The 24,261-nt window shown below is 37.3% G+C and overlaps 3 protein-coding genes across 3 annotated transcripts in view; 1 reads left to right on the forward strand and 2 right to left on the reverse strand.

The window, feature by feature from the left end:
• The window catches only part of adcy2a (adenylate cyclase 2a), a 182,313-nt gene that overhangs the window by 54,087 nt on the left and 103,965 nt on the right, over window positions 1-24,261 (forward strand). The window lies entirely within an intron of this gene.
• Window positions 10,584-13,278, reverse strand: LOC128321334 (lysophosphatidic acid receptor 6-like). The gene has a single exon (XM_053241929.1). It carries the CDS (start codon window positions 11,654-11,656, stop codon window positions 10,784-10,786), a length of 873 nt encoding a protein of 290 aa, XP_053097904.1. The 5' UTR covers window positions 11,657-13,278; the 3' UTR covers window positions 10,584-10,783.
• Window positions 17,581-20,224, reverse strand: LOC128321251 (uncharacterized). Its single transcript, XM_053241923.1, has one exon. The coding sequence runs from the start codon at window positions 19,479-19,481 to the stop codon at window positions 18,594-18,596; it is 888 nt and encodes a 295-aa protein (XP_053097898.1). The 5' UTR covers window positions 19,482-20,224; the 3' UTR covers window positions 17,581-18,593.

Genomic DNA, 24,261 nt, shown 5'->3' on the forward strand with positions numbered 1-24,261 from the left:
TGACCACTTGAACAGTGATTATATTTAAAGTCAACAGGCTACTATTGTCTTAGCTAATATTAACAACCAAATTCAATTAATTAGCGTTAAGTTTTCTCATCTCCTTTTCTTTTTGCACTTTCCCGCCGCAGATAGATGTGAATGCTTCACGAGTGCCACTTCTTTGTGATCTTCTGACATAAATTATATTAGTTTAGTTGAAAACTAATTTAGTTATGTAAATTGAGTTCTAATCTTTTCACATCACAAGGGCGCCCCAGTGACTGGCTGATACATACCCCTTTTCACCAAATGATACTAAAGTGTGCATTTTTGCATACTGATTTTAAAAATCATGGGCCCCCCTGGGTCCAGGGACCTGAAGAGAATGTTTATACTGCTTATAGCAAGAAAGAGGAAGACAGCTGTATATTTTCCCTGTCATGATCTCAAGTCTTTTTTTAATGGGTAATAGTATATATACTCACTGTGCGCCTTATTAGGAACAATATACTAATACTGGGTAGGGCCTCTCTTTGCTATCAAAACAGAAAAAAATTCTTCATGGCATGGATTCCACAATATGTTGGAAACATTCCTTTGAGATTCTGGTCCGTGTTGACATGATTGCCTCACGCAATACCTGCAGATTTTTCAGGTGCACTTTCAGGGTGCGAATCTCCCATTCTACCACATCCCAAAGGTGTTCTATTGAATTCAGAGCTGGTGACTGGGAAGGCCTCTGAAGAGCATTGAACTCATTGTCATGTTCATAAAACCAGTTTGAGATGACTTTTTCTTTCTGACATGGTGCATGATCATGCTGGAATTAGCCATTAGAAGATGGGGAAATTGTGGCCATGAAGGAATGCCCATAGTCAGCAACAATACTCAAATAGGCTGTGGCATTCAAGAGATGATTGATTGGTATTAACAGGCCCAAAGTGTGCCAAGAAAACATACCCGACGTGGTCTTCTGCTGTTGTAGCCCATTTGCCTCAGGGTTCAACGTTTTGTGCATTCTGAGATGCTTTTCTGCTCACCACAATTGTAAAGAGTGGTTATCTGAGTAACTGTAGCCTTTCTGTAAGCTCGAACCAGTCTGGACATTCTCTATTGATCTTTCTCATCAACAAGACGTTTCTGTCTGCAGAACTGCCGCTCACTGGATGTTTTTTCTTTATTGCACCATTCTGAGTAAACTGTAGAGACTGTTGTGTGTGAAAATACCAGGAGATAGTTACAGAAATACTCAAACCAGCCCTTCTGGCACCAACAATCATGCCACGGTCAAAATCACTGAGATCACATTTTTTCCCCATTCTGGTGGTTGATGTAAACATAACCAGAAGCTGCTGGCCTGCATGATTTTATGCATTGTAGCCACACAACTGGCTGAGTAGTCACACTACATGGCTGTGGTATCATCAGGATTCAAACATGCAATCTCCAAATGCCTTTCTCTTGCACCACTCAGGAGCCTTTAAGCTTAATCTTTAAAATCGGTAAAATACTCAATATCATCAGAACCTGCTGTAACTGTCAGATAATATCAAGCTTTTTTTTTTTTAAGCTGCTCTCTATGAATTTTTAATTTTATTCTATACTTATAATTTTATTTGCAATTAATTGCACAGTGACATTGGACATGGTTACAACTGGCGAAATAATTTAATTGTGATTTGGATGATCGCAATCACTAGAACACTATGACCACTACAGCAAGATCTACATTATGAATTATGATGAATATGACTATACATAATGCTGTGTAGCCATTATTATTAAAAAAAAAATTCCACATATGTACACAATATTCTAATACATTTTATTAAATACATTTTCATGAGTATTTTCCTCACACAAAATATCTGTGTACACCTGTGCTATCACATCTCAAAACAGAGATGAGCATCAGGCCTTGAATTATTACTGAGATATGTCCAATTTCTGTTCTGTAAAGCCTCTAGTTTTCATAACATTCTATAGTATATAATGTCTGAATTTGGCCATGTGAAGGGTTCCCATGCTGCCTTACATATTATATGAAAATATCAGTGGTCAAGATAACAACTTCTTATATTATTATTTATTTTTATTTATTATTTTTAATAATACAGATGAACAAAAAAATCTCTAACATTGGTCAAAAACACATTAGTTTACTACTAGACTACTATTACCAGAAGTCCAACTGCTAATGTATTTAAATCACTATTCAAAGTGTGTGCATAATTGCCACACTGCTAAATTGTCTAGACATAAAATAAACATAAAGACATTGCCTCGTTTCAAAGTACTTATGAACTAAAGAACCAAGAATAAAAATATATTTATGCACAATTTTGTATGACTCTACATTGAGATTTGGTCAAAAAGCAATTCATAACCCAAGTGCGTTTTGTATAATATTGATTATGAAAATTTCATGGGTTTTGGAGCAGCACAAATCAAAAAGCACTAATCAAGGCTGTCAAAGTTACGAAAACAAACAATTTGAATTCATTTAATCTCTTATACTGACAGATGGGTAGGATAGAATTTTGTGGTGTCAGTTGGAAATATATTTTTTCAACAAGTTCTTCAAACTGTCAAGCTTACCTACAGTGTCCAGGTACAGCACTGGCATTATAAAAGTTCCACTCATGGAGAACCAAAATCCAAAAATAAAAACTTTACAAAAGTAGTCTTCTCTTTTCAGTGGTATCAAATCTGCAAATGAGAAAATAACCACTGGTGGCAGGTAGGCAATCAAAGTTACAACCAAGCTGTTGAAGATGGTGTGAAGGGCTCGCCTCTTCAGTGGATGGATGTTATTCTTTCCTGTTGGATCTGGCTTTCTCAGAGCTTGAAGTATGGAAATATCACAAAAGGCTATGATTGGTAGTGCCACAAGCAAAGGGACAGAATAAGCAGCATATGGGATAGAACACATTTGAGAGCACTGGTATGAACTAAAACAGAATGTGTTCACCCATACAATCAAAGATGTTACCTTTCTAACAATGCCGCTTTTCTTACTGGTTCTGTATGTTATGGGGTGAACCACGGCAAAATAACAATCCACACAAATACAAGCCATAAAGAGAGGTCTGGAACACAAAGTAAAGGCATCAATGAATTTGTTAATACACTGGAATGCCATGTAGCCCCACTCCATGTAATCAATGACACTGAATGGTATAACAATTACGTAAGCCAGATCAGCAATAGTCAAGTTAATCATAAAAAGTTCATTGGAGACTCCTTGGTGTGATCTCTTATGCAGCTCCTTTAGTATTATCAGAGTTGCTGGAAGACCCAGAATGACACAGATTGCACTGAGGACTATCCAGAGATTTGAAAATATGGAATGTCTATCACACTCCAGGAACCTGGAGCCACTTGAGAATGAGGACCCATTCAGGAGGGAGGAATCCATGTTCCTGGCCAGGTTTAGATCTGCAGAGCTGTATATTTCAAATATATTCCATATACAATATGCTGTTAAGAACCTGAGAGACATTATATATCGACATTATATATCGACATTATATAACATATGTAAAGGTTAAAAGTTTCGTTTACCTGATTGATTGAATGAAATCCGTCCAGCAAGTGCGGCAGTTCTTACAACCCTCACCTACAAGTGCTTGTGCCTGTTAGTGTTCTAGTCCAGCCCCTTTTCAATGAGTTCATTCTTAATCAAATTAGGCAGGTATCCCTGCCAAAGTCTTTTACCTGCAACTATCTTTTTATTTGACCATAAATGAATAAAAGGCAGGTTTACTGGTGAACACTTCACTTCAAAGTAGTGTAAGACTCCCATAAGAACCTAAGGAGAAATTGATCATGCAAGAGATATTACTTCAAGGTCAATGTTGAATAACCTGGTGGTGAGACTGAAATATGTCTAACAAAGTTGGCATGCTTATTATGGCCTATTTGTGAGTTTATCATGGTTAAAATAGGATCATAATTCATCTCAGTTAAAAGTCAATTGGATGCCATATCATATTTCTTCAGATATTTGCAGCTCAGAGTAGCTTGGGCAACTGTACTGTAATAATCATTGCATGGTAACAGGTACATGTTAGGTACATCGAAGGCTTGGTGACATATCAAAATGTAATAATAAATGATCAGGCTTTCTTTATTGCTCTTTTGTCTATCTGTTTTTATTTGGAAAGTAATTCGTCTCATGTTAAAGGAATACTAGCTTTATAGAGTAGCACTTAAAATACCAGGCCCTTATACAGTTGCCAGCCTCATCTGCTCAGGCAAGGTGCATATGGATGTCCCCAAATCTTGCCAAGGGTCTAGGAGCAAACAATCTAGGAAGACAAATGTATAAATTGCATAGTATTAAGGCATAGGCATGAATGTTTTATGATTTACCAGAGCATTCTGTAGTCTTTGGAGTACCCTGTTTTAAAAAAAAAAAAAACCTAAAATTTCCAAACCTGCAGGGAACTGGTCCCTGGGAAAGTGCGAGGACCGCTGAATCCAGTTTCAGTGTGCTTTTATCTCCATAGAGATTCCATGGGAATAACATTCCTTGGTGGTACAAGATAGGTGCCCCTCCCATTGATCCTTGGACTGTGCCATCAACCAACCCACGTCATAAAAAGCAGTGGTTCCAATCACAGAGTAATTTGAGTAACTGGTAATGTCTTATGAATTAACTGATGCCTTGTCAGTGGTCCAGTCCTTTGTTACTGTCTTCCCTGACATGTTCCACAAACCTGTTGTAGTCTTTATATATGATATAGTGGTGTCTTTGTCAAATCTAGTGGAAAATGTAAGTCACATGAGGATAGTGATGACAAAGTTCCTGGAGCACAAGGTGTGTATGAAGGCAGAAAAATGTCAATTCCATTTAACTGTTCTTTCCTCCCTTATTTGGAAGCCCATGCCCCAAGATCATCAGAGAGCTTGAGTAATTCCCGAGGTTTGAACAACTTCTACAGGAGAATCATCCAGAACTTCAGTATCCCAGCTGCAGAAGAGACATTCACTTACCTAAGTATAACCTTAGGTTAGGTTTGTCAGATTTTGGCCTTCTAGTCTTGTTACTTCTAGTTTGTTTGAAGTATTCTTGCCATCATTTAAATCAATTCTCTCGCACTAGCATTTACCAAGGTCTGGATCTTACCCTTGTCACAGGTACTATATTCACTGGGCATTTTTAAAGATATACTTACAATACAAACACACTCTGTAGGTGTGCAATTACTGCCTGTAGCCAACCGTTGTTATATTATAGTTTGCTGCTCACCCTTTATCTTGTAGACAGAACTTAAAATAGCTTCCACATTGCTGCTGTGGATAGTATAACCTCGCTGCTGTAGGCTTATACTTCTTAGGAGCAAATTCTCTTCTTTTCAACAAATCCTCTATATGACTATACAGTCTGTAATGATTTCTAATCCCAGTACTGCACAGAAGAAGATGGGTTTCTTTCAAGGTTTCTTCCTCATATCATTTTTTCACTGCTAGTGTTGCCTCTCACTGCTAGTCCTGCTCATTAAGGATTTAAATCTACATCCAGATTTCTGTAAAGCTGCTTTGTGACAAACTGTATACAGATGTAATGTAACTGAATTTGAATAGGACATTACTGGCCCGATATTCTTTTAGGCTGGACTGTTTTCATCATAGCAGTAACAACAGCATAGTGGTGTCTTGAATTTTGTGCTGGAATGGGTGCATGAGATGAAGCAGCATTGCTGGTTTTTAAATAGCAGACGATCACTGTTATGTTGAGAACAGTGCAAAAAAAAAAAATCCAATCCAACTCATCTAATGAAGGGCTAGAGGATGTTTATCACAAGTTTGCTATTGTAGGAAGTGAGGGATAGATTTTTTTTTCCTATGAGAACCAAAAAAACCAAAGACAATTTATTTTAAAGACAATATTTATTTCCCAAATTACATATCAAGCAATTATTTACAGTCATTATTTTACTCAACAGTTATCCTTATTCACAGATTCAAACATTATAAACGTACATTTTATTTTAAATAGAAATACAATTTTGTATTTTAATTTCAACTTCACACATTACTGCTGCTTCGCCAATAAAGTCTATTCAAAAGACTTTAGATTGGCTTTGGGTCAGTTTCTCCTCATCCATGATTTTTTTTTTTGGCATAAATTATGGAGCAACATAGGTGTTGGTCATTTACACAACTTTGCTAGTCAAATGTGATTACACAATTCTATCATAACTCAGAGAAATATTTGAATGCACTCAATCTCACTACAATCCAGAAAAAATGGTGGGTACAGAATTATGAGTCAGCGTTAGGCAGGTGCTGACAACAAATGATCTCCTTCTTTGATTTGAAGTCATTTTGACAATCCAGAAAGATGCATTGTGGCTCCAGTCAAAATATTAATCATATTCGGAGTTGAGTTATATGCATGTAGTAAGGAGTAAATTAAAGGTGTGATAAAATAGAATACATCCAGCACACACATCCTGATTTAATATCTCATGGCATCAGTAGATTGTGGTGGCACCTAGTATAAATATTTTCTTTATTTCAGTGCATGCCATCTTCTCTATATCTATTATTCTTCTTCATCAGCATATTAGACTTTTTATTTATTTATTTTTTTTATGTTGAGTAGCAGTTGACATCTTATAGAAACATTGGAGAATATGCTGTTTCTACTCAAGAAAAAAATAAATAAATAAATTAAAAAAAACGACAGCCATGGAGATGTGAACTACATGCATGTAATTTAACTTAAACATCTGCGTAAGTCAACTTTGATTTGACTTTTGCATTAATATTGATGAAACTGAATACAGCCCATTGAGACACCCGGTAAAGAAATAAAAGTCCAGGTTCATCTCATGAATAATTCTCAAACAAAGCAGATATTATCATGGCAACATTTTCCCAAGCATTCAGATGAGAATTTGCAAACTGTTTGATGGGTGTGATGGGTGCAAACAGTGGATGTGTTGCGATTCTGTATCAGATACAAATATACTTTTTCAGTGAGTTCTTTAAATTGTCAAGCTTACCCATAGTGTCCAGGTACAGAACAGGCATGATGACACATCCGCTCATGGAGAACAAAAATCCAAAGACAGCAACCGTACAATCATACTTCTCTCTGCTCAGTGGGATCAGGTCTGCAAATGAGAAAATGACTACTGGTGGAATGTAGACAATAGACGTCATCACTAGGCTGTTGAAGATAGTGTGAAGGGCTCGCTTCTTCTGTGGATGGATGTTTTTTTTGGTTGGATCTGCCTTTTTTAGCACTTGAAATATGGTAATATCACAGAAAGTGATAATTGGCAGTGAGATTATCAAAGGAGCAGAGTTTAAAGGAGGTGGGTATACATACATTTCAGAGCATTTGTGTGAAATGAAACAAATTGTGCTTAGCCATACGATAATAGATGCTGCCTTTCTAATAATGCTTTTCTTATTGGTCCTGTATGCTATGGGATGAACCACAGCAAAATAACAATCCACACATATACAAGCCATAAAGAGAGGTCTGGTACACAAAGTAAAGGCATCCATGATACTGTCAATGCACTCAAATGGCTTATATTGCCACAACAAACTATTCAAGATACTGAAAGGAATCACACCTAAGTAAGCCAGATTAATAACAGTCGTGTTTATCATAAAAAGTTCATTGGACATATTTTGACGTGACCTCTTATGCAGATCGCTTAGCACTAATAAAGTAATTGGAAGACCTAGTGTGAAACAGACAGCAGATAGCACCATCCAGAGTACTGAAAACCCGAAATACTTCTGGCAGTTAATGAAAGGGGAGTTATCCGGCAACGATGACCCATTCAGGAGTGAGGATTCCATGCCTGCAGACCAAGCTTAGATTTGGCAGAGCTCTGTTAAACAAGCATGGAGGTTAAGATACTCTCTCAGAAACATGAATTTCATTTCATTAATTTGATTTCAATTCATTTTTCAACTTACCTGATGGTGAGACTGAACACTCACTCAGACAGTTTCTAAAACTCTCACTTACGAGTGGTTATAACCATTGGCTTTTTAGTCCCTCCCCTTTTTTGTGAGTTCATCCTTGGTTAAAAAGCTGTGTAGTGGCATCCATGAAACTCCAAACAGAGTAGCCAGCTGTGGGCAATACTTTATTTTAAGGTTCACATATTAAGGATGAATTATGGTCTTCATTTCATGAAGTCCAATTTACAGATTTACAGTATATATGGCTTATTCATTATGCACTAAGCTTTATTCATTATGACTCATATTACTATATATTTGGATATCTGTTATCTGAAAATGACCAATAATTTAGTTGTGGTAATGCCAGCATTTAGTTTGTGCTAAATCATTCTGGAACATGATCCAGCCCCTCTCAGATTTAGTGCCTGCACTCCAGGAAATTGATTTATAAAGCACCTCTGCAGTTTTTTTTTCTTTTCATAAAAATAAAATAATAATAAAATAAGTTTAATGAATGATCATACTTTATCTGTTACTTGCATTCCAAAAAATATGTTTGGCTCATTTCCATGATGACCACCTGGTAAATAGAAATCATTGCATGCTACAGTCACATTTGCTCATGCACCTTGGCAATGGTGAAAAAAGGCAACTGACTTTGTTGTTATTTTTTTTTTAAAGAAGTAAGCAAAAATGTTGGAGCAGAGCAAGACGCTTAAAAGTAAGGGAGGCCTAGTTTCTGTTTCTGAAACTTCCTGTCCCATCACTTACAAAATTCTACTCTGTGCCATATGTGTGTTCATGGATTTTAAGGACACCGAACTGCCAAAGTAAAAACCTTCCATAGTATCTGTATATGTGTCCATCTGTTCACTGTGAAAAATGTATTAATTTGCAGTTACATCCCTAGTCAACATATTCTTGAAACTTTGCCAGTCTTTATTTTTAATAAAAGCATTCACTGCAACTATCGTCATCTCTGCTGCCTCACACACTCACAATTTGTTCAAAATATTCTTAGACTTGAACTGAATCAAAGTGAATATGAGTGTATCGTTACACCCCTATTAAACCAGATAAAGTGTGTTTCTTTGCTGATTCAATTTTAATTATGTCCTGAAGATGTAAAGATGGAAAAGTTTGGAGGGGAAATATGCATTCTCAGAAGGCAAAATCACATCATGCAAATGGAATGGTCTGTGGTGCAACCCAGGTGTTAGTCACAAATCTGATGGTCAAATACCACATTATTGAATGTCCCTGTCCAAACCTGGAAAAACAAACAAGTTGAATGTAAGCTCATTTAAATACAAAAACATATGATCAGAATTATGATTCACTGTAATGTTATGGATTAATAAAATTTAGGACTATATGTGCCTTTTCTTTCAAAACTATTTCATTGATAATTTACTAGTAATGTTATAACAATTTGATTTAGAACCCTTAAGGCAAGACACTACAGGTGAATATGTAAATCTTTGGCAGTTGATTGCTTATATTGAAAAACAAATATTCTTTGTATTTGATGTTTTTAACAAAAAATTACATTTATTTATTTATAATGAGGCTTCATGTAAGTAAATCTATGACCACATACAATACATGCATAATATTAATTAGAATTAAAATGTTTATTTCCTTGAATTTCGGTAAAGCTGTTTTGTGACAATATCTGTTGTTCAAAAAGCAATAGACAGATAAAACTGCAACCCTAGTTAATGATTGGAATTGCAATTGGGAAGCAATTGGTCATGGGTATTTCTACTGTAATCTTTACAGACAAGTGCACATGCAGTCTTTAAAAAATACTGACAAGATGGATTCCAATTCAATTCCTTCTATTCATTCAAAACAGACAAAACTTTATGAGCCATGAAAACAAACTAAAATACCCCCCCCCCCCCCCCAAAAAAAAAACAAAAACAAAACTGATTTTCTCTTCTCCACATGAACAAATAAATAATAGAATACCTACTTCTGAATTCCTTATCATAGTAGCCTATAATACCAGAAGGCTTTCATGATCCTGTGTATAAAACATGCTCAGGATTCAAATTAATATCTAGCAGTAAATATAATATACCATGACCCAGACTAGGATAAAGTTGTTAGTTGTTCAAGATAAAAGAATGAAAAAAAGTCAATACATGTTTGTGTTTAACTGTATTGATTTTATTCAAATCAGTAGTGCTGAATTGATAGGTGATGTTTAAGGATAGACAAAGTGAAAGTGACTTCACTCCCATTTTTTTTCTTATGCAATAGTAGAGTAAAATATAAAGTTACAACTAATGTGCTTGTAAAAGTGACTGTTTTAGTATGAGATAACAGGAACTAACTTGTTTCATGGACATTCCATAACATTAAATGGATAAAAGTACTGATATAAAGTAAATTGTTGTTCATTAATAAATTCAAAACAAGTAATAGTTGGCAAACACTTCAGGGTGTGTGGTTATTGGAAAAGATGGCGCATCTCACCACAGTATCATTGATTATTTTTCCCCAAGTGTATTATTTGCCAAGATGTCACAAAGAGAATGAAGCACGACTGTTCACCGTGTAGAATTGTAGCACTATTAAAGCACAAATAACTCAAAATTATCTAAGCAAGTTTTTTTTTTTTTTTTTTTTTTGTGAGACACAGCTACTGTCTAAATACTAAATATTTACTTATATATACTAAGTAAATTTATGGTTCATTTCAGGAACTTAAAGAAACAGAATATTGAAGAAGAACTACTCAATTCTACAAGAACTTTGGAAAAGTACTTTAAAAATTTAAAAAGAAAACTAAATCAAAACAATGACACTCAATGAGCTCTAGACATCACTGGTCATTATTGTAGACGAGAGTTCATTTCTTCCACCAGTTTTTAACAGTATCTAGCTTACCTACATTGACCAGATACAGAACAGGCATAATGAAACATCCAGCTGTCGAAAAACTAAATCCATATGGGGCTGAACAACAAAAGGTTTCTGTTTCTCCAAGCAACATCAGCTTTCCGAATAAGAAAACGATCAATGGTGGCAGATAGACAACGAATGTCATGATGAAGCTGTTAGAGATGGTTTGAAGAGCTTGTTTCTTCTGTGGATGGATGTTGTTCTTTCCTGTTGGATCTGGTTTTCTCAAGGCTAGAAGTATGGAAATATCACAGAAGGCAATAACTGGTAGTGCCATGATTAAAGGAATTGCCATTAAAGGAGTTGTAATCAACCATATTACATTGCACACAACCAGTCCACAAACTGCTGCAGAGAAACAGATTGTAATTGTGATTGCCTTCTTAACTCCAATGAGGTTCTTACTGGTTTTGTACACTATGGGGTAAACCACAGCGACATAACAGTCCCAACAAATGCAAGCCATAAACAGAGGTCTACTATTCAGGCTAAAGCTGTAGATAACGAGAAAAATATTTTGTAGCTCCTTAATATGCCATATCATGAAATTACAAACACAGAATGGGATATGAGCTGTGAAAGTCAGATCAATAACTGCCAGGCTGAGCATGAAGATGTCACTGGTGAATCTTTGTCTTTGCCTCTGGAGGAGCTCGTGTAGGACCCACAGACTGGCTGGAAATCCCAAGAGGAAACAGATTCCAGATACTGCTGACCAGATAACAGGGGCAGTGGGGTAATCTGTGCACCAGTTGTAGTAGTTCCAGTCCCCTGCCTGAGTGCTGTTTGAAGATGATAAAAACTTTTCATTTTCTGCCATTTCTGAGTTGTGGATGTTTATCTCTGATTGATGGAGAAAGCAATAAAATATTAAAAGCAATTCCAAGCACACAATCACAAATTTAGCTTTTGCTATAAACTATGGGGAAAAAAGGCACAATCTGCATGTCCTGCTATGTTCAGGTACAGAGGGGGAAAAAAATCAAGTTTTTTTTTTTTTGTGATCTTATTTAAATCATGTTCACATTTTGAATATGCAAAGCTATAGTATGATCATAATATACAAGGGATGGGCCAATCTGCAGGAATTGGGAAACCCATGTTTAATTCATACATTCACTCCTTCACTAACTGCATTTTATTTCCTTTTTTATTGTTATGACATATGGCATGATGGCTGAAGATAGTGAATCCTCTGACTACTATTAATAAATATTATAAATATTATAAACTATTTGTAAATAAAGGGGAACAACTGTTACAACTAGTGCGCTAGTAAACCTGATCTGTTTTAATTATACAATAAAAAAGGCTTCTCAAACATTAGCTTGCTTGCTAGCAAGCATGGATACAATACAATTGTTTACATTAAATGTAACTATAAATGAGTTAAAAAGTACAATGTATCATTCATTAATAAAAAAAATGTAATCATTGGCGAATTGCTCTGGTATAAGGGGAATAAAACAATTGGGTTGTTATTGGAAAATATTCAAATTCTGGGTGGTAACAGTAAATCTGCTTCCCACTAGGCTGCATCACATCCCTGACACATTCATTGGTGGATGTTGCTGTTATAGTAGTGTGAAGATCTTGTTTTTTTCCCTGTGGATTGATGTTATTCTTTCTTGTTGGATCTGGTTTTCTCAAGGCTTGAAGTATGGAAACATCATAGAAGGCGATTACTGGTAGTGCCACTATTAAATGCTATGGTGAATAACAGGTTGTTATTGTGATTGCCTTCTTAACTACCATGTGTTTCTTGCTGATTTTCTACACTATGGGGTGGCATTCCCCACAAAATACAAGCCATAAGGAGAGGTCTAGAATTTAGGCTTAACCTGTAGATTATGTCATGTTGTAATTAACCAGTGTATAGTGCATATAACCTATCCACCAGCAGCTATAGTGAAATATTGTTATTGTAATTGCCTTTTTAACTGCAATGAGTTTCTTACTAATTTGCACAATGGGGTAAACCACTGCAACGTAAACCAAACAGTCCCAACAAATGCAAGCCATAAACAGAGATCTACCAGTGAGGCTTAACCTATAGATAAATTCTAAAACAATGTTTAGCTCCCTTTATTTTCCATACCATTAAATTAGCCACACAGAATGGGATCTGAGCTGTGAAAGTCAGATAATAACCAGGCTGCTCATGAAGATGTCTGTGACATCCAGTCCAGGCAATTCCCCTCCAGAGCGCCAGAGGGCACCCTTCCCTAAATTTTGACTGACTTCTTTGGTTACCCAGCTAATTTCCTGGGTAACAGGTATACAAGGCACATGGACTTTAGCTGTGGTGTGAAACTCTAGCATTTGCTTGCAACTGTGTAAGGTCTGAGCTGTGTTTTTGGATCGTGATTGTGTGTGTGTATGATGACCTTGTACACACGGATCTCTGTTTGCTGACTTTGATCTCTGGTATTTTTGACATTGTTTTTGTCCCTACATTAGCCTCTGACTTGGATTTGTTTGCATTCTGTGTATTTTTGGTATTGACCCCGATTGTCTTGACCTTGATTTTTTGTATTAATAAAATCTCCAGTACATGGAGCCATACTCAGCATCTCTTGCATATCTAATATCTAATATATCATATCTCAGCATTGAGTCCCTTGTTACAGAAGGCTTTCTTGTGTTGCATGGATCCTGCAGAGGTGCACAGTATCGAGTTAAAACTGTCAGGGTCAGTTGCTTGGTGACCATGAACAGTGTCTCTGGCACATGGCCAACATGATGGAAGAACTCCTCCAGACCAGTGGAGGAGGAAAAAAGACCACCTGCTTCACCACATTCAGGCCCTCAAGTGAGTAACCTGGCCACTTCTACCAACCCGGATGTGACTTCACTACAAGTTCCACTCACACTTCCTGAAACATATGAAGCAAGGGTTTTCCTATGCAATGTGCTATCACTCATATGCCAACTTTGTTCAGGAATTCCAAGAAGTGTTTAACCACCTGGAAATGGGCAAAGATGCTGAAGAAAGACTTTTCATGCTAAAACAAGGTAAACAATCCACTGCCAACTTTGCTCTAACCTTTCATACTCAGGCTGCAGAAAGCAAGTGGAATGAACCAGCATTAAAAATAGTTTTCCATCAAGGCCTTAATGATGTCCTGCAATCCGAACTACTGTGCAAGGATGACACTCTGAAGTCTAAACCAGTTCATTCAGTTAGCCATCCAGACAGACAACCTGATTAGAGTCCACAGACCCAGCACCTCTGTTGTCAAACTGTCAACTTTTGGCACTGAACCAGAACTGCTGGAAGTGGCTCAGACCAGCATACCCACGGGGCATAAGAGTATAGAAAACGTTACAGCCTGTGTTTCTACTTTGGGAACATTTCCATGCTGTGTGTGCTCTCAGACCTGAAAATCAGAACTTCAACCATGTGAGCAGAAACATCACCCTTATGTTTAGAGTAAACTCATGTCATTGCCAGTAAATCTGTTTGGTGTTCAGAGTCCCAGTTCTTTCCCACTCTGGTTGATCCTGAGTCTGCTGGGAATTTCCTGGAAGAAAGAGTGACCAAGATGATACAGTACTCTTGTTCCCCTAACAGGCCTGCTCAGTCAAAGATCATTCACCATTGGGAGGGGGGAAGGTAACCAGGCACGCCATTCCCCTCCAGATGTTCACAGGCATGTTGCATGCAAAAACTCATTCATGCTCACCAAATTCCAAAAAATCTGATTGTCTTGGGCTCCCCTTAGTTATCCATGCATGACACCATGATATCCTGTAAAAGTGGTGAACTTTTGGCCTGGAATTCAGCTTGTTTTCAAAATTGTCTGTCTCTTCCATGTCTTTCTACCCATGTAGAAAGGCCTGAGATTCAGAGTAAGGTGAAAACCCTGCACACTGCACCCTGCACCGATTTTGCAGAGGTGTCCATGGAACAGGAACTGCTCCATTGAACTTTGGAGGGTGCTACACCCCCTAGGGGCCAAGTTTACCTACTCTCTCTCTTCTGAGACCAAAGCTGTGGAGAAGCCATCAAAAGCCTTTGCCTAGGGTTCTATTCGCCTCTTCCATGTCTCCTGTTGCACATGTCGTCCCATCTTCCATCAAAGAGGTAAAAGGGGCAAAGATTTTCACCAAACCTGATCCATGTACTGACTATAACCTAGTTTGTATAAGAAGGGAGACACGTGGAAGACCACCTTTTTTTGGGCTAGTTAATGCACCATCGATTTTTCAGGTCTTCATTAATGAGGTTCTCAGAGAATTCCTCTATTCCGGCATGATAAACATCATCAATAATATTCTGATCTACTCTAGTTCCAAAGAAGAACACATCATGCAGGTATGAGCAGCCTTGCAGAAACTTAAAAATGACGTTTATGTCGAGCTTGAGAAATGTGAATTTCATCAGAAACGGTCAAGTTCCTAGTTTATATCCTAGATGGGAAAGAGGTGGGAGTAGACCAATAGAAAGAGGAAGTGATAACCAACTGGCCTCCACCCAAAATGACTAAGGAGCTGCAATGTTTCTTAGGCTTTGCCATTTTCTATAGGAGGTTCATATGGGGGATTAGCACCATAAAAACAGCACTAACATCATTCTTAAAGGGTAAGCCCAAAACCCTAAAATGGATTCCTGAGGCAACTCAAGCAAACAAAGCCCTAAAAAGCATGTTCAAAATGGCTCTCATCCTGTGCCATCCAGACCCAGTTCATTGTAGTGGTAGATGCCTCTGAGAGAGTCAGAACCACCCTGTCACAACATCAAGGTTACCCTGCTAAATTGTTCCTATTATGTGGGGAACTGAGAACTCCTAGTCATCAAGGCAGCTCTGGAGGAATGGCAGCAGTGGCTCAGAGGAGCAAAATACCCCTTAATCATTATGACAGATCACAAAAATCTTGAGTACATCAAGTCAACCAAGAAGCTAAATCAACACCAAGCCTGGTGGGCTCTATTTTTCACATGCTTCCAATTCACCCTCACTTACAGACCAGGGTCAAACAATGTCAAAGCAAATACTCATTCTCGATTATTAGATCCCCCAGACCAGATCAGCTACAGAAAATCTGAGTCTTGTTTTGCAGCATCTGTGCAATGGGAGATTTATAGAGGATATCCAGCAAACCCACCTACCACCCTCTACCTACAGTGTCCAGCTACTAGGGTCCATCTGCATGGATACATGGGTACATGCATTGTTGATCTCTGGTCACCCAAGCATTCAATGTATACAAAAACTGGTGGAGAATAGGTTCTGGTGGGGAAAACCATGAAACAGGTTATAGAGATGTATGCAAACACCTGCTTGATGTATGCCTCAAAACAAACTTCATGACACCTGCCCACAGGTCTTCTTTTCCCCCCTCCCGATTCCTCAACAACCCTGGTGCCACACAGCACTCAAATTCCTTACTGCCCTAACCAAATGACAAGGCCACATGACCATAATGACCCTCATTGACTGATTCTCAAGCTTGCCATCTCATACCCCTACCTAAATTCCCACAGCCATTGAGACTGCCAAGATCCTTGTTAGAGAAGTTTTCAGATTCTATGGCCTCCCAGAATATCACCTCAGACTGAGGGGTCCTTTTTACCTCCAGAGTATGGCAAGCATTTTATAAAAGTCTTAACATCAGTGTCAATCTCTCCTCAGGATACCACCCACAGTCAAATGGCCAGCTGGATAGAATAAACCAGGAGATTGGGAGGTTCCTGAGTGCAACAATCACATGGGAGCAGGCACCTCCCCTGTGCAAAGTATGCCCAGAACTCCCTCATTACTAGTTACCTGGCCTCACCCCATTCCAGTGTGTGGTGGGGTATCAACCCCCTTTTTCCCCTTGTTCTGGGGAACCACTGGTTTTTTTTTTTGGTTTTTTTTTTAAAAAAAAAAACAGTGTTTTTGTCCACAGACTATTTTTGGTATTGACACAGAGTGTCTTGACCTTGATTTTTGTATTAATTAAACCTCCAGCACATAAATCCGTAGACAGTGTCCCTTGTTACAACGTCACTGGTAACTCATTGTCTTTGCCCCTGCAGCAGCTCGTGTAGGACCCACAGACTGGCTGGAAAACCCAAATAAGCACGGCCTGCAGATCTTGCTATATTCAGATGCAGAGTAATTCATGTTTTTTTTTTTTTTTTTTTTTTTTGCTACTTTGTTTAAATCATGTTCAAAATATGCAAAGCCTTAGGATGGTCATGATGTACTGTACAAAGGATGGGTGTTTTTGCAGCAGATGGGAAACCTGTGTTTTTATTGATTTTAATTGTTTTAAAGCTGAAAATCATTTGGCATGACTTGACCTCTGTAAATTTCACTAAAATCACTGATATATTTCCCATGGTATGCTACTAAAATATGTATACATGTGTAATTTTCCCCTGATTTTCACCTCTCGAAAAATGTGGGCAATTTTTTTTAATAACCTTTTCTGTTGCCAACATGTTATGGTTAATAGCTTATCTAGTACTGAATTGTTTATCATAATAGCTCATAATGCCAGAAAGTTTTCAAATTCCTTTATATGAAAAAAAAAAGAAACTCCAGCATTCAAATTAATATACATACATAATAATGTATTTTTTAAAGAAAAAAAATTCAAACAATATGTTTGTGCTTTACTGTATAGATTTTATTCAAAAATCTTAAAATACAAAGCTACTTTACTCACAACTTTTTCAGAATGGAATAGTAAAATATAATGTTACACCCAGAGTGCTTGTCAACTTCATCTATTTTAATTACACAATAAAAAGGCTTCTCAAATATTAGCAAGCCTGCTAGCAAACATGGACACAATTTAAGGGTAAATAGTTAAATAGTTTAAAATAAAATGGTTTATATCACAGAGCTGTTGAATTCTCAAATTCAAATTCATCAGAAGGCAACTGCAGCCCTGACAGTAGTTTCAGATGCAAATAACATTGTTTCTATAGTAACAGCTAATTAAATGAAAGATGCACTACGTAATATAAGGTTAATATACAGATTAACAAAATATTTTGTTATTAAACAAAGCAAAAAGGATAATTGTTGATGTGATGAAACTTTCTGTAAGCAGATATTTATTATTTAACATTTATGAAAGGAATCTTCAGTGTCAGCATTTTTGTTATGGGAAAGCCTTTAGTACTCTTCTGATTTTTAAGTAACAGTGCAAGGTGCATTTTTTTAAAATGCTATTTATAGCTGCTACAACTTAAGTTATAACAGGAACTTTGTGGACATTTGCAGATGAACAACATTAAGTGTAACTATAAATAGATCAAAAGGTGTCATTCATTATAAATTGAAAATTATTATTGTTGACAATTGTGGTATTACAGGAATAAAATATGTAGTTATTGGAAAATATTCCAATTCAGGGTGGATACGGTAACTATGCTTCCATCATTGATTAGTATCCTACAACAGCCTGTCATCTTTTGTTTACTAACATATGACCAAGAGAAAGAAGTAAAGTACAGCCGTTCGTAGTTTAGAACTGTAGTGCAATTAAACCACACATGACTCTAAAAACCCAAGGTATTGTTTTTATGAAACCGAGCTACTCCCTAAATATTCAATAATCACTGTATACTGTATGACACACTCCATCTGTTGATGTAAACTTGTGTCTATTTCAGAAAAATTTGCAGTTAAGGAATTTACAAAGACAACTACCGAAGTATTACTAGAATTCTGAAACAGCACTTTCAGACAAGCAAAAGAAATTCTGTGATGTTCAATGAGCTTTAGATGTCGTTGTTTATGATTGTAGATAAGAGTTCATTTCTTCCAACAGTTCTTAAAAATGTCCAGCTTATCCACACTGACCAGATATAGAACAGGCATAATTATACATCCAGCTGTCGAAAAACAATATCCATACGGGGTTATACAACAATAGCGCACCGTTTCTTCAAGTGGCAACAGGTTTCCAAATGAGAAAATGATCGCTGGTGGCAGATAGACAACAAACGTCATGATAAAGCTGTTGAAGATGGTGTGAAGAGCTCGTTTCTTCTGTGGATGGATTTTGTTCTTTCCTGTTGGATCCGGTTTTCTCAAGGCTCGAAGAATGGAAATGTCACAGAAGGAGATAACTGGTAGTGCCATGATTAAAGGAAGGGCGACAAAAGGAGTTGTAAATAACCATGTTATAGTGCACGTAAGCAATCCAAAACCCGCTATAATGAAATACATTATTATTGTGATTATCTTCTTAATTACAGCGAGTTTCCTACTGGCTTTGTACTCTATGGGGTAAACCACAGCAACATAACAATCCAAACAAATGTAAGCCATAAACAGAGGTCTACCCTGCACGCTTATGTTGAAGATAAAGACGAAAATAATTTGTAGCTCCGTACTATGCCATGCCATGAAATTAAATACACAGAATGGGATCTGTGCTGTGAAAATCAGATTGATAACAGCCAGACTGAGCATGATGAAGTCACTGGTGGCTTTTTGTCTTTGCCTCGGCAGAAGCTCATGTAGGACCCACACATTGACTGGTAAACCCAAGAAAAAACAGATCATAGATATTGTTGACCATGTGATACGGGCAGTGGGGTAATCTGTGCACCAGTTGTAGTAGTTCCAGTCCATTGCATGAGTGGTATGTAAAAATGAAGATGAATTTTCATTTGCAGAGCCCATTTCTGCTGCCATTTCTGAGATGTGGATGTGGATATCTTTGAGCGAGTGCAAATCTTTTAAAGGTAGCTTCAATCTTACAGTCAATCACAGATTTAGCTTTTGCTACAAACTATAAAAAAAATCCAAAAGGTCCCATCAGCAGTTCTTACCATGTTCAGTAGCAGAGTAAAAAAGCAAGTTCTTTACAGTGGTCTTTGTTGAAAACACATTTTGAATATGCAAAGCCAAAGTATGGTCATGATATTTAAAGGATGGGCCTTTCTGCAGGAGTTGGGAACAAGTGTTTTATTCATTCATTCATCTTCACTGTCTGGTTTATTCCTTTTAATTGTTTTAAAGATTAAAATCATTCGGAACATGACTTGAACTCTGTATGTTCTATGCGGCATGGTGGTTGAAAATACTGAATCCTTCGACTGCTATTAATTGGAATAAAATTTCACTAATATAATTGGTGTCTCTTCCATGGCATGCAGGTAAAACATGTAAACACACACACATACTCCCACCCCACCCCAAATATCACCTGTGGCCTATGTTATTTTAGTAACCTTTTCTGTTGTGAACATATTATAGTTAATAGCATGCCTATTTCTGAATTCCTTATCATAATAGCCTGTAATTCCAGAAGCTTTCAGATTCCTTTATATGAAAAAAGAAACCCAAAATATTCAAATTAATTTTTAGGGGAAAAAAAACACATTTCAAGTGATACATGTTTGATTTTACTATATAGACATTATTCAAAAAGCTTAAAATCCACCAGGTATTATATATTTGCGACCACTTACAAGGGTCAAAATGATCAATGTCATATTTGTACAAATGCTTAAGGTTAGGTTGATAGACGGGGTAGTAATTGCAATTTCTCTGCTGATTTTATCAAATCCAACAAAATGGCATTCTTTTGTTTGAATTCCTAAAATTGTGAGTGAGATCATGTTGGCTATATAATAAAACAGAACTCACAATTCATTATTTAGATTTAATAGGCCATATATGAGTCATTTTATTGGTTTTCTTCCATATTTTTAAATTACACTTTTTTTTAACTCTGCCGTTGCTTTTTCCATGTCTATATCATTCCTATCATGTTTACATCCTCATTTTATTCGTGGGTGTCCAACTAATATTTATTTTCCTTTTGTTGTTTTTTGTTTGAAATTGATTTTGAAATGAAATGATCAAATTATTAAATATCCCATTCCTGCTAAGATGCATTTGTGAGACGTGAATGTTTATCTCTGAGTGAATCTCTGATTAAGCTCCAAGCACAATCACAGTCAATCACTTTGCTTCAAGTTCCAAACACAGTCACAGTCACTAGGGAAAAAATCCAAAGAGAAAATGCAGAGGAAAAAAAAGTGAAATGTTTTGTTTTGTGATCATGTTTAAATCGTGTTTATAGTTTGAATATGCAAAGCCGTAGGATGGTCATGATATACAAAGGATGGGCCTTTCCTCACTAACTGTATTTTATTTCTTTTAATTGATTTAAAGGTGATTTAACTATGATTCTTGCTGGGGCTTCATGATAGCCCAATGATAGTTATGGACTGACCTGCATTATTTTGTCCACAATGATTCTGTAACAGGTCAGGGTCAGGAGCTGCATTAGGATCTACTGTATGTGAAGATATTTTATTCCAGATAGGGATAATCCAAAACTATAATGGGGAGAAGGAATAGCGAGATCAAAGCACAGACAAGGCTAATCAAGATAAGAAGGCTTAGAACTTACTATACTATATACAGAGGCAAGACTTCATATAGCCGTCTGTATTTTGTGTGCTTATACAGTATATTTCTAGACCCAGAAGTCAGAACAGAAACGTAAGAAACAGAAGAACCCAGCTGACATTTCCCTTTGCCAATAGGGAGGGGTATTGTTCTGGGCAGTTTTGACAGAAGCTTCTTTGATGATGAGATGAGACTCAGGAATGCTCCTCTGGACCATGTCCCATCCAGTCCAAATGACAATACCTGCAATGACCTCCTCAACAAGACTCCATATTCCACAGCCTGGTCCTCTTTTGAGCTCCAAAAGAGAGGGTGACTTTGTTCCTGGCACCATTTTCTGAGTAAACAGACCTGTTTAAGCTGAGAGACATAAAAGGTGGCTGTACTAATCTGTAAGGAAATAAAGGAGGGTGAAAAGGATGTGACAGCATTCTTTTGAGAATCTGTTGACGATCACCAGAATAGTGGTGTAACCATTTGACCCTTTGATGAAGTCAACAATGTGGAATCACTGTGAATGAGTGGCTCTTACAGACTGTAAGCAGATGATGTGTGGTTCTGGATTAAGCACAGATTCTACAAGATCAAACAAAGTTATTTCCAGTAGGACATCTACTTTTGTGTTCTTTGACCTTGGTCTAAAGGTTAAGATGAATCCTAATCTAGTAAAGAAAAGGGTTCAGTGCACTTAACGGGGATTTAGTCCTTTTGGAGCACCGGGTTTTTTTCTGATCCATGAGCATTAGGGAAGGGTGTTTTGCCCTTCCAACCAATGTCTTTATTCCTCTAGAGATTTTTTTTATTGACATTAATTCAGAATTTCCCGCATCGTAATTGAGAGAGAAGGGATCAAATTCATTTTTAGATGCATCCACCTCTACAAAGTTGAAGCATTATAGTGAGAGAAGAAACTATAACCTCTAATAAATTGGCAAATCTGAGAAACAACTGCATTCCTTCATAAGTGAGGCAGGAAAACACCCTGGATAGGACACCAGTCCATATATGGCACCAATCAAACCGAAGGGCAATTTATCTTAGCTAATTCACCTATTGTCATGTTCTCAGGAGATAGGAGAAAACTAAAGAACCCAGAGAAAAGCTACATGGACTCATGAAGAACATTCACAGAAACTCCACACATATATATATTATTTATTTATATACATACAGTACTCTGCAAAAGTCTTAGGCACATGCAAAGAAATGCTGTAGAGCAAAGATGCCTTCAAAAAATAATGAAATTAAATGTTTCTAAATTAAAAAAAATACTATAAAGAGCAGTAAACAGTAATAAATGAAAAACTCAGTATTCGGTGTGACGAATCTTCACTTTTTTTGCAGTTTTATAAGGAAATTAGCTATAAGTTTTACTGAGAATCTTGCAGTATACATATATACATATATATATATATATATATATATATATATATATATATATATATATATATATATATATATATATATATATATATATATATATAGAGAGAGAGAGAGAGAGAGAGAGAGAGAGAGAGACATGACATAGATATTTGTCTACCTATACAATAACATTGATTATCTCATTACAAATTCACTACTCAAAGGGATGGGTTTTATTAGGCTGCAAGTGAACAGCGAGTTCAATGTGTCGGAAGCAGGAAAAGTGGGCAAGTGTAAGGATCTAAGCGACTTTGACACGGGCCAAAGAGCATCTGGGTCAGAGCATCTCCAAAACAGCAGGTCTCGACACGGACTGCAATGGTTAGTACCTACCAAAAGTGGTCCAAGGAAGGACAACCAGTGAACCGGCAACAGGGTCATGGGCACCCAAGGCTCACTGATGTGCATGGGGAGTGAAGGCTAGCCTGTCTGGTCCCATCCCACAGAAGAGCTACTGTTGCACAAACTGCTGAAAAAGTTAATGCTGGCTATGATAGAAAGGTGTCAGAACACACAATGCATTGCAGCTTGCTGTGTATGGGGCTGTGTAGCTGCAGACTGATCAGAGTGCCCATGCTGACCCCTGTCCACCACCGAAAGCACCTACAGTGGGCATGTGAGCATCAGCACTGGACCGTGGAGCAATGGAAGAAGGTGGACTGGACTGATAAATGTCATTTTCTTTTACATCATGTGGATGGCCGGGTGCATATGCATCACTTACCTGGGGAAGAGATGGCACCAGGATGCACTATGGGAAGAAGGCAAGCCAGCAGAGGCAGTGTGATGCTCTGGGCAATGTTCTGCTGGGAAACCTTGGGTCCTGGCATTCATTAAGTAAGAGGAGTCATTGTGGATGTTTTTTTTTCAATGCCTTGTATAATCAAAAGCCTTTCAGAAAATATTTTCTAGAGGCACTGTGATTATCCAGGAGGCTCATGGCACACAATACAATGTTCAGCAGAAGACACGCAGACTGTCCAGAGTACCTCTGGGAGGCTTCCAAGGTACCACCACCATTAGTGGATGATGACAAATTCATGGACAACCACATCTTTGATAAGGCATTATGGAAAAAAAAAAACAGAAAATGGATTACTTTTACTTAGTACAAAATTTGGTTGAATATTAAGACAAACACCACATTCAGAGTAAATGTAAAATATGGGATAAACATGAGTCGTTGACCTGTAGGTAAAGCAAATCAGTTTAGCACAGTCATAGATCATTCCAGTGTTTTGATAATGCAAATATTAACATTGTTGTTATGTCAGTGGAAAACAGCCTAAAAACACATATTGAAATTGGTCCCAAGCCTTTGTTGCTCCAATGTTTACCATCTATGAAGTGCACTTCAACACACTGGATATTCACATTGGATGATTCAGAATACAATTTACATTGATCTCATTTGGCTGATGCTTTTATACAGAGTGACTTACAAGTAAGGCTGGATACAACTGAACAGATGACAGTTAAGGGCCTTGTGCTAGGATTTGAGCTCATGACCTTTCGATCAGTAGCCCAATGCCTTAACCACTGAGCGCCTGGAAATACCCATATGGGCCCAAACCAATTGAGAGAGGACCAGTGGGTCCTACACTATATGGCTAAAAGTTCGTGGACACCT

Source organism: Pangasianodon hypophthalmus, chromosome 1 (genome assembly GCF_027358585.1).
Source record: "Pangasianodon hypophthalmus isolate fPanHyp1 chromosome 1, fPanHyp1.pri, whole genome shotgun sequence".
Classification (NCBI taxonomy): Eukaryota; Metazoa; Chordata; class Actinopteri; order Siluriformes; family Pangasiidae; genus Pangasianodon; species Pangasianodon hypophthalmus.

What these genes read in the sequence shown, in the direction of transcription:
- LOC128321334 (XM_053241929.1), bottom strand. Translation starts at nt 11,656, where the DNA reads ATGGCAGAAAATGAAAAGTTTTTATCATCTTCAAACAGCACTCAGGCA.
- LOC128321251 (XM_053241923.1), bottom strand. Translation starts at nt 19,481, where the DNA reads ATGGCAGCAGAAATGGGCTCTGCAAATGAAAATTCATCTTCATTTTTA.